Source organism: Myotis nattereri (assembly GCF_964212035.1).
Source record: "Myotis nattereri genome assembly, chromosome: 5".
In the NCBI taxonomy this organism is placed as follows: Eukaryota; Metazoa; Chordata; class Mammalia; order Chiroptera; family Vespertilionidae; genus Myotis; species Myotis nattereri.
The window spans coordinates 72386935-72402660 of record NC_138080.1 but is presented as its reverse complement, the minus strand read 5'-3'; the positions used below and the strand labels follow the sequence as shown (position 1 = coordinate 72402660).

The window sequence follows — 15726 nt, the reverse complement described above, 5'->3', positions numbered from 1 at the left end:
CATATACACACCAAGTCTGAATGAATCCTCTGTCTGGGTGGCCTGGAGCAAGGGTCTGGAAGGAGACAAGAGTCAGGGGTGATTTAACTAGGGTAATGCTAGCTGCTAGACCCTAATGTGTGCATTGGTTTGCGGTTTGTTTCTCGCTCATATGTCACAGTCCAAGACTGCTGTTTCTGGTTGATGAGTGGCTTGCCTTTGGGCACTAATGTAGAGACCCAGGTTTCTTCCTTCCTGTGTCTCCACAATCTCCTGGAACCTCATCATCTTCTGTATCCAGCCAGCTAAAGGGAAAAGAGAGTGTGGAGAGCATATACTACTTCAAAGCCTTGGTCCAGAAACAGCACACATCATTCCACTCATATTCAATTGGTGGGAGCTAGTCACATGGCCATACCTTACAGCAAGGTAGCCTGGGAAATTAAAGTTTAGCCATGTTCCCAGGAAGTAAAGAACAGGAATTTGTGGTGAAGAAAGACTTAGTTTCTGCCACTGAAGGTTTTAGGTCACAGGCCTAGAAAGGGGCAGGGTGTAGAGGGTAGAATATGGAAAAGGGGGTGTCACCTTTTCCTTTAGAGAGAGGGGCCCAAACTGGGGTAATGGGTGACTTAAGGGCTCTAAGTCCATACTTAAAGTAGTGGGTACATGTATGCTTAAGAAAGAGGCAAACTGAGGATTCTGGCTAAAGGGTCCAAGTTCATCTGGAACTGGGCCAGGATGAGAGGACAGGGTGGCACTCTTCAGTTGACAGGGCTCTACCGAGGTGGGTGGGATTTGTATGTGAGCGAGGTGAGTGTGAATGCACGTGTGTCTTTGAGAACCGATGCACCTGGTCCATGTCCCTGCCCAGATGGGCGAGTGTGGGCTTACACATGCCTATGTGCAGGTGTGCCTGTCACATGTACCTGTCCACAGGACTGTGCATTCATGTGACTGAACACCAGGTGATCCTTATGAGGGGGAGCCTGTGTGTTTATGACAGGCACACCTGAATGCTCTGTATGTACATGACCATGCATACAAGGTGTCCGTCTGTCTGCACCATTAGGCACATGCCTGAGAAGTGTCTGGGCACAACTGCCTGGAGGAGGTGTGCTGAGTGTGCACAAGCCCAACCCACAGCACGTGTGAGATAAGTGTGTGCTGAGTAAATCCATGTGTGGATGGATACGCGGTGCACATGTACACAAGCCCATGGAAGCCCCTGCCGGGGTGTCCGGAGTTGCCTAGGTGTGTGAGCGTGCACTTCTGTGTGCCCAGGCATGACCATGGAGCTCCCTGGGCAGGGTCAGGCCAGCTGAGCTCCTCTCTGGGCACACAGAGGCCTCTGTGTGTGTTGGTGCCTGTGTGGGGCGCTGCAAGGTTGTGTTGGTGGTGTGTGTGTGTGTGTGTGTGTGTGTGTGTGTGTGTGTGTAGGAAGAAGCTGTTCGCTCTCTTAGACCTTGCTTTTTTCTGTGGTTCCGTTTCTATAGAGACACTTCCTGTGGCAGAGAAAAGAGGTAGTGAGCTGGTCTTTCAGGATGTGAGGGCCCACAGGAGCGGAGCTGGGCTCTCTCCGCCGCCTGCCTGCCGCCCTGCAAGCTCTGGCCTGCGGCGCTGCCCACAGTCCCCATGGTGGGCACCCCCCGTGGCGGGGCCCGGTGAACAGCAGAGGCATGCCAGGGAAGCCCAAGCACCTGGGCGTCCCCAACGGGCGCATGGTGAGTGTAGGCTCCAGGCCAGGCTCTTGGGGAGGGGTGGGCACACCCAGGGTGGAGCCCAGGAGCTCACAGTCAGGGCTGGGCAAGAAGAGCCTGCAGGCTGCTTGTGGGTGGAAAAAGTTGGGTACAGATAGCAGGTGGTGGGACCTGGTGCCCTCACCCCAGCACCTTCCAGATTGGCCGGCTGGGGACCTGGTCACAGACTTCTGGGTCCAGCCCTTACTGCTCCCTCTCCTATTGCTTTGGAGCTGCTTGCATCCTAGGGTAGCAGGGACACTTGGCATGCCCCTTGGCCCTAAACACCCCATGGTGGCCCAAGCCCCCACACCTCACTTAGCCTCAGCCCTCCCCTCCTCACCCCATGTTCTGATGCCCAAGGTCAAGTAAGGGGCAGCCGGCACTGGGTCACTGCCCTGCAGCTGGACCTATTCCACAGGCTTCCTGCCAGCACGGGCAGTCCTTGGGCAGCCTGGGATGGGTGCAGCTTGTCTGTTCTATTCCGGGGCTACCAGGAAGGGTAGAGGTAGCTGGGCTGTAGGATGTCCTGGCTGTTGCTGCTGCCCCACCCCCTAAACCCCTTCTCTGGCTGCTTGGCCTCTGGGTCAGAGCTGCCCTTGCAGGTCCAGCTCCTTTACTCATGCAGCAGACGGGGCAGGTTGTGCTGGGCCTCCCTTATCTCCTAGAATAACAGCTCACTTGGCAGACCCCTAGCCCCTCCCAACAACCCCAGAAAGGCCAGACTGTGTCCTAGCCCCTCACCAGGCCTCAGCCTAGTATTACGGAACAAAGCCATTGGGTCTGGAAACCTGGGTTCCATTCTCCCTTACTAAGGGGTCCTCTCTGACCCTCAGTTTCTTCATCTGTAAAATGAGAATAGAACAGATATCAGAGGCTTGTTGAGATGATGAAGTGAAATGGTGACTATGAGCCCCCTGACCCATTATGAGGGCTCCATAAATGTCAGCCCAATCCCACCCCTTCATTCTCAGCCCCTCTTCAAGGATCCCCTGCCTCATCAGGAAACTCAGCCACCCCCAAACCCACTGCTGCCTCCTAATTCTCAAGATCTGTTTCCATCTCTCCTTCTCCCAGCATCTGCTTCTTGCCCAGCCCCGGGCGACTGTGTAGGAGAGAGGCAGGTCCCTCCAAGTTAGCCCAGTCGCCCACCTCACTGTTTCTACCATCAAGTTGACTGCAAGTTCAAGAACCCTTGGGCCTCATACTCCTACCCTGGAGGCATGACACTTGGGTGTCCAGGCCCAGGGTACTCCCATGCCCACCCCAGAGGGCAGCGGAGGAGCCCGGATACAGACTTTACCTCTACCCTTCCCTCATCAGTGATGTCTGTTCTGCCCAAAGTCATGGAGAGCAAGGAGGGCACCCAAGCCATGTGCCCGGCCTCCACAAGCCCACAGGCTTTCCTCTCAGCAACTGGCACACGGGTCTACCTTTGCCCTTCCTGGGCCTGTGCTGAATGTTCTGTGCCACCTTGGGAGTCCCGAGGGCTACAAATTGGCCACTTGCTGGTCATTGAGAGCTTTCTGAGGCCATGTTCAGCTGAAACAGGGAGAGACAGACATGCACTGGCATCTGCAGCAGGGGTGAGCAGAGAGAGGCACCTGTGAGCTAGGTATCTGGCTCCTTCCATGAATTACCTCCAGCTAGAGGCTCAGAGGAATAAATGACTTGCTGAGGGCGGCTGGCGGATAGAAGGGGCTGCATTTAAACCCGCCTAGTCTGACTCCATACCAGGGCTCCTTTGCCTCCCCAAACTGCTTGGCTCTGTCGTCCCCCTCCCTCCCCAGCTGCCACCCCACCCGCCATCATTCCCTGCAGAGGCAATTTTATTCCTCAGCCTTGTCTTTCTGCCACTCAGCGTGTCAGGCAACTGCAGTGAAACCTGTCACTTAGAGATGACGCTCAGCCCTCTTCCCAGAGATGTCTTCACGCGGCTCCAACCGCCACGTCACCTGTTCACTCCCTCATTCAATCCCGCCGTAGGGCCTGCTCCGGGCCACCCCTGCCCAAGCCCTCATCCCAGGCCCAGCATCCTGTCCCCTGCCCTCAAGCAGCTCCCAGTCTGGCAAGACACAAAAGACATGAGCACAAATGCCTGAATCAAATTCAGGTTTGGGCAGAGCGCTGGTCAGGGACAGAGAAGGCTAGAGGGGCCTGGGGAGGGAGAACTGACCTCCTCCCTCCCGTGTGCACTGTGGCAGGGCAGGTATCCTGAAAGGATGTGCCAGCTGGAGGAGGGCATGGCCTGGAGAAAGGCCCAGACGTGGGAAACGCTGGGAGGGGTGGTTATTGTGTCTGTCAATCCCCAGAGGCGTGGTTAATCGTCCCCACCCGACAAGGTGACCGGCAAGGCACAGCCCACTCTCCCTCTGGACCAGCGGTTCTCAACCTGTGGGTCGCGACCCCTTTGGGGGTCGAACGACCCTTTCACAGGGGTCACCTAAGACCATTGGAAAACACATCTATAATTACATATTGTTTTTGTGATTAATCGCTACGCTTTTTAAAAATATATATATATATTATTGATTTTTTACAGAGAGGAAGGGAGAGAGATAGAGAGTTAGAAACATCAATGAGAGAGAAACATCGATCAGCCGCCTCCTGCACACCTCTTACTGGGGATGTGCCCGCAACCCAGGTACATGCCCTTGACCGGAATCGAACCCGGGACCTTTCAGTCCGCAGGCCGATGCTCTATCCACTGAGCCAAACCGGTTTCGGCGCTATGCTTTAATTATGTTCAGTTTGTAACAATGAAATTGGGGATCACCACAACGTGAGGAACTGTATTAAAGGTTCGCGGCATTAGGAAGGTTGAGAACCACTGTTCTGGACCATCCATCTCAGGCCCAGTCCCTGAGTGACAGGTGGCCGTAGGGAGGGGCCAAGTCTGGGGTCGGGACCATAGGGCTGGCTCAGACTGAGGGGCCAGGCGCCTAGGGTTCTCTGTGGGTGTCTCTGGGCCTCTGTTTCCCCAAGTTAGAATGAGATGACGGTACAGAGTGCCCAGCACAGAGGACACGCAGTAAATTGACCCTCCCTTTGAGGGTCTGACCTCTCCAGGGGTCCGGGCTCATGAGGAGCCACTGGGCCCTATACCCCCAATTGACCTTGCCCACCTGTGGCCCAAGGGCTGAGGCTCTGGGCCTCCCAGCTCCCCTGGGATGTCTCCTTTCCATCCTGGGAGGCAACTTAGTGGAGGGGAGACCTCAGGCTCCAGAGTCAGGCGCACTCGGGTTCCGATTGCAGCCCAGCCACCTCGCAGCCGCGTGACTTCTGGGGCCTAGGTTTCCTCACCTGTGACATGGGAGTAACAGTAGCTGCCGCACAGGACCAGGATGTGAGGATGGCATGAGAGCAAGGACACGGACTGTCAGAGAGTGCCGGTCACACACGGGAGCTCAGGAAACCGGCCACCCTCACCTCAGTGCGCTCAGAGTCCAGCGGCTCCCCCAGGGCCCATCTCCTAAGAAAAAGTACGGCAGGCTGAGGCCCGACCATGGGTTGGGGATGCCACTGGCCACCACACCCTTCCTCATCCTCTCTTCCCCTTTTCTCCCCATTCACTCACCACTTCTCCTCAGGCAGGCCGGGTGGGGCCAGGCCAGCCCTGCTCAGTGCGAGTTCCCCGGGCCTGGGAGCCTGGGCAGGTAGGAGCCGGGGCATCAGCATGTCAGCGGAGCCCGGACCACCACCGGCCGGCTGCTTTCACATACGGGCCTCGTCTGCCCTTCCCAGCAGCCCCTGCCTGTTGGGAATGCTGAGCCACATGCTACCCAGGGGGAAACTGAGGCCCAGAGAAGGGAAGTTACTTGCCCCAGAATAGTGGAACTGGAACTGGACTCCGTCTCCACCCTCTCCCACCTCTGATCTCCGTCCCTATGCTGCCTTGACCTCAACCACAAAGATCTACAACCAGTGGGGCAGGAGGGGTTCAGGAAGGTGAACTGCAGGCCTCAGAGATGGGGTGTTCATGTGGAGCGTCCCTGGTGGGGGAGGGAGTGCTGGGGCCACCTGGGGCGCAGAGGAGGGCTACTTGGGAGCACTGGGGCAAGGAAGGGTCTTCGTGGAATGGAGTTCGGGTTGGTTCCCTCCTACAACCCAGGCCTGCCCCCTGGATGCTACCAGACTGATAAGGGAAGATGCCCAGAAATGGGTGGGTAGAAGCTGGGTGGGCAGAGGGCGTCGGGCAGCTGGTATTTGGGGGAGACTGATGTCAGTGGGCAGAGATTGGAGAGCTGTTGGGTAGGGGAGCAGGAGAAGATACCAGGCAGAGGAAAGAGCAAAGCGGGAAGCAGGAGTCTGTAGGGGTGAGGGGAAAGGTCTGATAAAGTGCAGGGTGGAGGTGAGGGAGGGGAAAGAGGGAGGCCGAGGGGGGTCATTCGCCAGGCCCACGCAGGGCTTCAGCTATAACTCAGCACCTGCCCGGCCTCCCGGGGCAGGGAGGGGGGCCTGCGGAGGATCTGGGAGCTGGCTCCACCTAAAGACACAGAAAATCAATTCGACCCAGTGCAAACAGACCAGGGATGAGGGCTGGCTCCGGTGTGGGAACCTTTGCCCTCTCTGAGGCCCTGGCCTGGCCCCTGCCGTCATGGGGGCTCTGCCCAGGTTGGAGGACAGGCCAGAGGAGGCCAGTGGGTACAGGAGGGGGCAGGACCAAGTGGCACCCCTAGAGGGGTGGGGAGTCAGGATGGTTCCCAGAGACCTGCGGGGAGGGCTCTGACCGTGGCGATGCGGCTGGGAACAGCTGCAGAGCAGCCTAGGCAGGCGGGTGCCAGGAAGGGAAAGAGCAGGCTGGAAGGGGGGGTCTTCCTCACACATCCCAGCAGTTGGGACTTTCTCCTGCCGTGGTGGGAGATGACTCAGATGAAACCGTTAGGTGGGACCGAGCAAAGGCAGGAGGGGGAGGGCTGGGCGGGGTGCGCTGGGAGCCGATTCCAGGCCCAGCCATGCCTCGGTGAAAACTTTCCCTCCTCCTCCGCAGTATCTGATCCTAGTGCTCCTGGTGGCAAAGGAGGCTCCGGGAGGAGACCACGGTTATGAAACTAGAAAAGGCTGGGATTTGAATCTGTGCTCTCTCCTCTGTGGCAGGACCCACAAACTTGAAAGTGGGAGCAGGGTCAGACACCAATACAACAACAACAATCTTACTGTTGTCAATATTATTTACATATGCCAGGTAGTGTCCTGAGCTCTTTATATATATTTAACGTATTTAATCACAGCAACCCTTTCAAGTCAGGACCTTTATTTGCTCCATTTGTATAGAAGAAACTGAGGCACAGAGAGGGGAGGCACCCTGTCCAAGTCACACAGCACAGATTCGAACTCACACAGCCTGGGGCAGCACCTGCTTCCATGAGTAACATCAATACATCCAAGTGGCCCCAGGGACCCGAGCAGAGCCTGCGCTCCTTCTTTTAAAAAAATTGATTTCAGAGAGGAAGGGAGAGGGAGAGGGAGATAGAGACATCAATGATGAGGATCATTGATAGGATGCCTCCTGCACACGCCCTTTTGGGGACCAAGCCTGCAACCCGGGCATGTGCCCTTGACTGGAATCAAACCCAGGACCCTTCAGTCTGCAGGCTGACACTCTATCCACTGAGCCAAATGGGCTAGGGTATGAGCCCCTTTTGACACTGGCTGCTGCTCAGTGCCAGCCAAGGGTGCCATGCTGGAAGGACTCAGGTAGCTGGGGCATTATAGTCTTAAAGGGGAGACAGACAGCTGGGGTTTTCTGTAAAACTCCTGATTTTTTAAAAATGTTTTTATTGATTTTAGAGAGGGAGAGAGAGAGAGACATTAATTGACTGCCTCCTGCTTGCTCCCTACTGGGGATGGAGCCCAAAACCCAGGCATGTGTCCTGACCAGGAATTGAACCGGCAACCTTTCGGTGCACAGGAGGATGCCCAACCAACTGAGCCACATTGGCCAGGGCCAAACTCTTCATTTCTAAATGTGGGAAACCACTTCAAACTTAAAAGAAAAAAAAAAACATTTTGAGGACCAAGATATTAGTAATGTCCTACATATCTGCAGGCCAGCTCCGGCGCACCTCTGTCTGTGACCTGCGTGCCCCAGGTGCAAGTGGGGGAGAGAGGGGACCGCAGCCAGAGTGGGAGGACAGGGAGCGGCTCCCTGGGGGAGGGGTCTTTGCAGACTTGTTTCCAGTGGGGATGGAAAGAAGGCACAGGTGGTGGAGGCTCCTGTTCTAGGGCCTCGTGAACATGTAGGAGGGGAGAGGGTGGGAGAAATCGGGGATGAGTCAAGCCCTGATGCTGGGAGCTCAGGTGATGAGAAGGCAGGGTGCAGGGAAACGGGTTGGGTGCCCTGCTGTGGTGGTGGCAGAGGTGGCTTCCACTGGGGACCCGATGAATTTGAAGCGCGTGAGGGACATTGGGCGGAGATGTTAGCAGGAAGCTGGCTGTGTGTGTTTGGAGCTGGGGATATGTGGGTGGAGAAAGGGCCCAGGACAGAGTAAGGGAGGGGTAGCAGCCACCTTCCGTGGGTAGGAGATGATGAGGAGGCTGGAGGAGCTGCTAGGAAGGTAGGAAGACCAAGCAAGAGTCATTTGGAAAGGAGGGTTTTCCTGTTCCACTAATGATTGGGATTCCCAGAGACGCTGGAGTTGTGTGGAGGGAAGGAGGGGGATGGAGTTGGTCTCTACAGCAATGCCACTCGCAGTGTGGGCCATGGACCAGCAGTGTCAGCATCACCCAGGAGCTTGTTAGCAGCGGCCCCATCCTGGACCTACTGAACTGGAATTCCTGGCAGTGGAGCCCTCCCAGGCTCTCTCAAGCACACTGAAGCTTGAGGACCACTGCTCTGTATTATAAAATAGTTTCCTGTGCCCTGCCCAAGGGGGTGGGACACAAGGGAGACTCTAGGCCCCAAAAGGAAACAGTTGCTATAAGGAAATCATCAGTTTTAGAGGCATTTCTCCTTCTTCAAAGACAACATGGACATATCGCTTACCGCATGCCGGCCACTGTTCCCGATGCTGCAAATACTTTAAACTGATTTGGTCCTCACAACAGCCCCAGGAAGTGAGTTATTATTATTATCATCATCCCCTATTAGCAGATGGAGACAAACAAGTAACTTGCCCAAAGTCATACAGCTAGTAAGTGGCAGAGACAGGATACAAAGTCTACCCACCATGCTGTATACCTGGGCTTACCCAGCAGGCGCCGGAGGAGGGAGCCAGGGGCGCCTGAGGACACCAGCACACAGGGAAGGGGCACATGATGGAAGGGGTCTGGGGACAGCCTAAGCAACACCTCGAACAAGCAGTGGCCTGGCTGGGAGTGCCCAGCACGGTCCTCCAGGCAGAAGAGAACACGGCTCCAGTCTGTGGACTGGTCCGAGGACTGTTCTTTGAGAATCCAACCTGGGCTGCACTCTGACTTTCTACCTCGGATCTCTTGTAGGTTTTGGCTGTCTCCGATGGAGGTAAGTGACCAGCCAGCGGAGGAAACCTGGCGGAGGGGGGAGGGGTATGTGAAAATGGGGTGGGATACCCCTGCCACTTGCTATCTTTTCCGGGGAAAGGATCTGCACACGGGGTTGGGCCAAGAGGAAGGCTGCAAAGCTCACATCCACTTGTCTATCCCCCTGCAGAGCTGAGCAGCACGGTGGGACCCCAGGACCAGAGCGAGGGCCGAGGCAGCTCCCTCAGCATCCACAGCCTCCCCAGTGGCCCCAGCAGCCCCTTCCCCACTGAGGAGCAGCCTGTGGCCAGCTGGGGCCTGTCCTTCGAGCGGCTGTTGCAGGACCCGCTGGGCCTGGCTTACTTCACGGTAATCCCTGGAGTGGGATCGGGAGGGTGGATGGCAGTGGGGCTGGGGGCATGGGCAGAGCTTCAGGCTGGCCAGTGGGACTCCTCTGTCAGCTGCCTCCTCCACAGCTTTGCTTTGGCACCCTTTTCCTCCTTTCCCAGCGGGCACTTGTTTCTCTCTGCCCTTGTCTCGGCCTCTCATTTTCTCTCTGCTCTGAATCTGGCCCCGCCTGTTTGTTTGGCACTATCATCTGTCTGGCACTATCGGTCTGGCTTGGCCTCTTAGCCCTGAGGCTCTATCGGATAGAGTCTATCCCAATCTCTTTGACCACATCCCCTGACTGGGTCTCTGACCTTCATCCGCCCCAGGAGTTCCTGAAGAAGGAGTTCAGTGCTGAGAACCTGACTTTCTGGAAGGCCTGTGAGCGCTTCCAGCAGATCCCTGCCAGCGACACCCAGCAGGTGCGGGGAGCGGGGAGCTGAGGCGGAGGGAGAGCTGGGACCAGGGCCTGGGCGGTGCCCCTGACCGTTTCCTGTCCCGCCGGCCCCAGCTGGCTCAGGAGGCCCGCAACATCTACCAGGAGTTCCTGTCCAGCCAGGCGCTGAGCCCCGTGAACATCGACCGGCAGGCCTGGGTGGGTGAGGAGATGCTGGCTGAGCCGCGGCCGGACATGTTCCGGGCACAGCAGCTGCAGGTGAGAGGGCGTGGCCTCGGAGGGGACCACGTGGAGAAGAGGCGGGGCCAGGTCCAGGGGCGGAGCCTGAGCGGCGCAGGGTAGGGAATGAGCGGAGGGCAGGGGAAATGTGGTTGTGGGCTTGGGGACAAATAAATAGGGGGGAGGGGCGCTGTTCAGGGGTAGGTACCTGAGGCTGTGGTGAAGGGGGGTCAGGGGCGGGACGCAGCAAAGGTAGGGGCGGTGCTTGGTTGAGATGTGAGCGGGGCCAGGAGCAGGGGCGGGGCCTGGGCCTTGGAGCCGGGTGGGCAGGGCTCGGGCTCCCTCCCTAGTTAGAGACCAGGCCGACCCCGGGAGCCCGGCGGGACGCGAGCTCACCGTCGAGGCGCCCGTCCCCGTAGATCTTCAATCTGATGAAGTTCGACAGCTATGCGCGCTTCGTCAAGTCCCCGCTGTACCGCGAGTGCCTCCTGGCGGAGGCCCAGGGGCGCCCCCTACGGGAACCTGACTCCTTGCGCCTCGGCAGCCCCGACGCCACCAGGAAGGTGCGGACGATGGGCTACGGGGGACAGGGGGCCGGTGCGGATCTGCGGGGTTGCTCGCGGTCTGCAGCGGTGCCAGTGCCTCCCCTGCACCTGCAGAAGCCGAAGCTGAAGCCCGGGAAGTCGCTGCCGCTGGGTGTGGAGGAGCTGGGGCAGCTGCCGCCGGCCGAGGGCCCTGGGGGCCGCCCGCTCCGCAAGTCCTTCCGCAGGGGTGAGAGCGGGAGCTGGCCTCGGGAAGAGTGGGGGCGGGGGTTTGGGCAAGCCATGAGAATGCCCCCGCCTCCTACCTGTCCTCAGCCTGTACGTTTGTGAAAACCGAGATAAATGCAGGTCCCGGGGGCCACCACGTTCCCCAGGCGGTTTGGTTCCCAGGTTAGACCCCCAAAGTCTGGGAAGCTCCCTCAGTAGCGATGCCTGCAGGAACCCAAACCCCGTTAGACCCAGGCAAGGGCGCTCCAACGGGGTCCCCTGGCGGGGACAGGGCTCACAGAGGGGTGGGCGCGGGGAGGAGGCTGCCCTGCTTATTGCTGCCTCTCCCCTAGAACTGTCGGGCACAGCAGCAAATTCGGCCTTGCGACAGGAGTGCCCCGGCTCGCTCAGCTCCTCCGCCAGCCTGGACCTGGGCTTCCTGGCCTTCCTCAACAGCAAATCTGAGGTAAGCACCTGCTGGGGGGGGGGGGGGTGGCAAAGTGTGGGCTAGGGCCGCTTTGTGTGGCCACCACCCCACATCCATCTCCCCAGCTTGCTCCCCATAGCCAGCCCCTCCATCTCCTTACTTTCTACCTGTCCTCACCATATTGGGCTCCTTGGGTGCACCTCCTGTTCAGTCAATGTGTGTGCCCGATGTACACAGTATGTGTGTGTGTGGCGGGGGTGGGGGTAGCAGTGGGTGGACCTGCCTCTGGGGGCCCATGTGCCTAGTTGAGCATACAGTACATGTGTTCCTGTAAGAGGACAGATGTGCTCTTGGGGGGGGGGGTGCATGCGTGCATGTATGTGTCCCAGTGAGCTTACCGGTCTGTGGACCTGTCTGGATGGTACACACGACCTCCTCACCACTCCTGCCCTGAATCAGAGCCATCGGAAGAGCCTTGGGAGCTCGGAAGGTGAGGGTGAAAGCCGGCAGGGGAAGTATTGCTGCGTGTACCTGCCTGATGGCACAGCCTCCTTGGTCCTGGCCCGACCCGGCCTCACCATCCGGGCCATGCTGGCCGGCATCTGTGAGAAGCGAGGCCTCTCTCTACCTGACATCAAGGTCTACCTGGTGGGCAACGAGCAGGTGCGAACTTGGCCTGGTCCCCAGCTCCCTTCCTGATCCTGATCCCAACCCCATTCCTGTCTCTGCTCAGCTATCACCTCAACCCCACTTCCATTCCTAATCCCCTGGACCACTAATTCCAATTCCATCCCATATCCTCACCTGCTTCCTAACTCCAGCCCCTATCCACCCTACCCCTGTCTCATCCCAACTCCAGATCAACTCAGCACCAACTCCTCACTTAAATCAGATATCCACTCTCAGCCTCCAAAAATCTTATCCCCCCTCACCCCCCCTCCCCCAGCCCATCCTGCTTTCCAGCTTCACCCATCATCCTCACTCTGATAGTTTCTGAAGGTTTTTCTGCAGCACTCCCAGCTCAGACTGCCCATCCCTGAAATGACCATTTGGGGGAGCCCTCACCTCCTCTGCTACTAGGAGCACCCAAATGCACCTAACCTATGAAAGCTTTCCTTTAGGTGCAAATTAGCATAGCTTTAAAGAGGGGTCTAGGGGAAAACTCACTTTAAAGTAAGGCGTCCAGTAAGGGGGGTATCTAAAGTAAGACTGCTGCATCCCAGACCTGTCGGGTTTCACTCATCCAGTAGATAAGGCTTAAGGCCCTGCCAGGTGGGTGGGCAGAGAGACCTGGGCTTGGGCCTAAGCTCTGTCCTCCAGGTCCACTGGCTGGAGGTGAGCCAGACAGGATGTGATCAGGGAGGAGGAGTGGGAACCCCCCCCCCCCCCTGAGGGTTTCTGGGGTGAGGTAGGCATTCCTGGTTGGTTGCAGGAAGGTTTCCTGGAAGAGGCAGCAGTTGATGATGATGAGGAGGAGTTGTGGGGGGAGTGAAGGCCTGGAGGTGGGTAAGAAGTTCAGGGCATGTTCAGAGGCCCAGAGCGTGGGAGTGTGAGGGCAGGAGAGGGAAGAGCTCTGCCCCTTCTCTCAAGCCTCCAGAGCAGCCTCCACACCCAGACGGATCACGTCTGCTAAATATAACTTCACCACCCACACTCCACCTGTCCCTGCGGCTCAGCACAGGCCCACGGGGAGGGAGAGGCTGCCTCCCTGCCCTGGGCTGTACAGGTAGCAGAGCCTCTGTACAGTAATCCCTACAGCTACTGTTTATGTACCTACTGTGTGCCAGGCACTGTGCCAGGCACTTCACATCCTCCAGTCCTCACAGCAGACATGGGGGGAAGAGCCCTTTTTGCAGCAAGGACACAAGAAGTGTCCTTAATAGGTGGGGCTGGAGAGAAGTGGACAAATGTCCAAAAAGGGACAAGGCCTGGATAGCTGCCCAAAGGCGGGTGTTGAAGGAGGAAATGCGTCCAGCTGGTCTGGGTGGGATTCACATGCCTGAGGGACAAGGGGCAGCTGTCCAGGAGGCAGACCCTGCCCTGGACCAGGAAGAGGCGCCATATGATCGAGGACCTAAGCCTGCCCCTTGCCCAAGCAACCCCATTACCATTTCGTCGCCCTCCCTGCCTCCCAGGAAACCTTAACTCCCTTCTTTTTGCAATCTGTCCAGCAATCTTGCCACCCTTCTCCCTGGCCTTGGCCATACCAGACTCGGCCTCCAGCCAGGTTCCTAACGCACCCTCATCTGTACCTCTCACCTGCCCATCCGCCCTTCCCTCTAAACTTCAGGGCAGCCCCTAAATAAGTGTAGGTGGTTCCCGGGGACAGCGGGGATAGCGAGGGGTGGGGGAGGACTCAGACCCTGCCTGGCGTCTGCAGAAGGCCCTGGTCCTGGATCAGGACTGCGCCGTGCTGGCGGACCAGGAAGTGAGGCTGGAAAACAGGATCACCTTCCAGTGAGTGCCCCTCCCGCGAGGCCTGGGTTGGGGTCGGTGTTCAAGCCACTGTTCTTCCCTGCAGGCCCTTCCCCTGGTGCTAACACCTCTCCCGGGACTAAGTCCCCACCCCCAAGCTGGCTCGGCTCCCCGGTTCAGGCCCCGCCTCCTCCCGGGGCTGGCGGGTGTGGGTGGGGAGGAGAGGCGGGGCCGGCGCTCCGCCCTTCCGCAGCCCGAGGGTCCCGTGCAGGCTGGAGCTGGCGGCGCTGCAGCGCGTGGTGCTCATCTCGGCCAAACCCACCAAGCGGCTGCAGGAGGCGCTGCAGCCCATCCTGGCGAAGCACTGCCTGAGCGCACACCAGATCGAGCTGCGCCGGGTGAGCAGCGGGGCTGCGGGGCTGGGGCGGGGCGGGGCTGCGGGGCTGGGGCGGGGCGGGGCTGCGGGGCTGCGGGGCTGGGGCGGGGCGGGCGGCGGGAATTGGGCGGCCTGGCCGGCGGGTTGCTGACCTGACCCCGCAGCCAGGCGAGAAGCAGCCGCTGGACCTGGGGAAGCTAGTGAGCTCGGTGGCGGCCCAGAGACTGGTGTTGGACACTCTCCCAGGTAGGGAATGTTGGCCCCAGGCGTGGTCCCCGGGGCTGGCCGACCCAGGAGCAAGGGGGGCTCCAGGCGGGAGATGAACACCAAAGGAGGCGCTCTCTGCCACAGGTGTGAAGATTTCCGAAACTGGCGACACATCTCCCCGCCGAAGCCAGGTGAGCGGGAGGCGAGCGGGAGGCGGAGAGCCCTCCTTTGCCCACCGCACCTCCCCTCCTGGTTGTGGCTCTGACCCCACGTTCTCGCAGCGCACCACACCTGGAACCCAGGACCAGGGCATCCATCTCCCTCCACTGCCGCTCAACTCCCTGGCCGAGGCTCCCAGTAGTGTCACTGGGAATCGACAGACCTGTGACATTGAAGGTGCCTTGGGGATGGTGGGAGCTAGGGACCAGTGGAGTTGGGAGCATTGAGATGGCATCAGGGGGCCAAATGTCATTTGAGCTGGAACAGGAGGTTGGAGGACCAGCAGGGCAGGGATGGGGGCCAGAGGGGGCATTGGTGCAGGGGTCGGAGGCTGTGACCACAGTGTGGCAGCAGGACTGTGGGGGAACAGTGTGTGCAGGCCTGTGTGGGTGGGCCCCTGACTCTGTGGCCACCCCCAGGCCTGGTGGAGCTGCTGAACCGGGTACAAAGCAGCGGGGCCCACGACCAAAGGGGCCTTCTGCGCAAAGAGGACCTGGTGCTTCCAGAATTTCTGCAGCTGCCTGCCCCAGGGCCCAACTCCCAGGAGGCCCCACCACAGACTGAATCATCAGCCCAGCCCAAGAGGGGCCCCTTGGACTCCACCGCCCACTCTGCCCTCTGACAGCCGTCCAACAGTCCAGGCTGGCCGCATGGCACCTGGCGGGCCAAGCATGCATGGTCCCGCTCTGCATGCCCTGTCTGTGCTGTGCGTGTCCCTGGCCCCTTCCTGCCACGGGCAGGCCCGAAGGAAGAGCCAGGAGGGTTCGGAGAGGGGCTCTGAGTAGCCACACCCCACAGCTACCACCACTTGGTCCCTCACAGGCTTGCCCCTCCATCCCTTGCAGCCAGGCCATTGGGGGGAGGTGGGGCTCCCCTTCTTTCTTTCTCTACCCTGTGCAGGCATGCCCATCACAGAGGGGCGGTGTTGGCAGTGCCAGCCTCCCCATCCTGTGCCAAGCTTCAACAGGGAGAAGGAGGAGGGGCAGGCCCCTCCTCAGGGAGCCAGTATGAGTAAGGCCTGGGGGGGGCAGGTGGGGACCCCCTCCCTCTAGCCACCGGACTCTACTGGATATACAGATTTTGCATTTGGGTTGGGGCAGCTAGGTTTGTCCTGGATGTATAATATTGTTATTATAATAATTATTATTATTCTGCCTTGAGGTGTGTTCCTTGTA

General features: G+C 58.9%; 1 protein-coding gene across 2 annotated transcripts; it reads left to right on the top strand.

Moving 5' to 3' along the window:
* Window positions 1-1488: 1488 nt before the first annotated feature.
* Window positions 1489-15726, top strand: RGS14 (regulator of G protein signaling 14). Of its 2 annotated transcripts, XM_081091698.1 has the most exons (15): window positions 1489-1700; window positions 9156-9177; window positions 9346-9524; window positions 9872-9964; window positions 10054-10197; window positions 10578-10721; window positions 10818-10929; window positions 11261-11373; window positions 11794-11997; window positions 13715-13791; window positions 14021-14147; window positions 14290-14371; window positions 14477-14523; window positions 14614-14728; window positions 14971-15726. In XM_081091698.1, the coding sequence occupies exons 1-15, from the start codon at window positions 1656-1658 to the stop codon at window positions 15171-15173; spliced, it is 1707 nt and encodes a 568-aa protein (XP_080947824.1). In that variant the 5' UTR covers window positions 1489-1655; the 3' UTR covers window positions 15174-15726. The 2 variants fall into 2 exon arrangements, with proteins under 2 accessions (XP_080947824.1, XP_080947823.1); XM_081091697.1 differs by having other exon boundaries at window positions 1533-1700; window positions 10578-10929.

What these genes read in the sequence shown, in the direction of transcription:
- RGS14 (XM_081091697.1), top strand. Translation starts at nt 1,656, where the DNA reads ATGCCAGGGAAGCCCAAGCACCTGGGCGTCCCCAACGGGCGCATG. An exon ending in GCGTCCCCAACGGGCGCATG is followed by an intron (nt 1,701 to 9,155) that starts GTGAGTGTAGGC and finishes GATCTCTTGTAG; the next exon opens with GTTTTGGCTGTCTCCGATGG. An exon ending in TCCGGGCACAGCAGCTGCAG is followed by an intron (nt 10,198 to 10,577) that starts GTGAGAGGGCGT and finishes CCGTCCCCGTAG; the next exon opens with ATCTTCAATCTGATGAAGTT.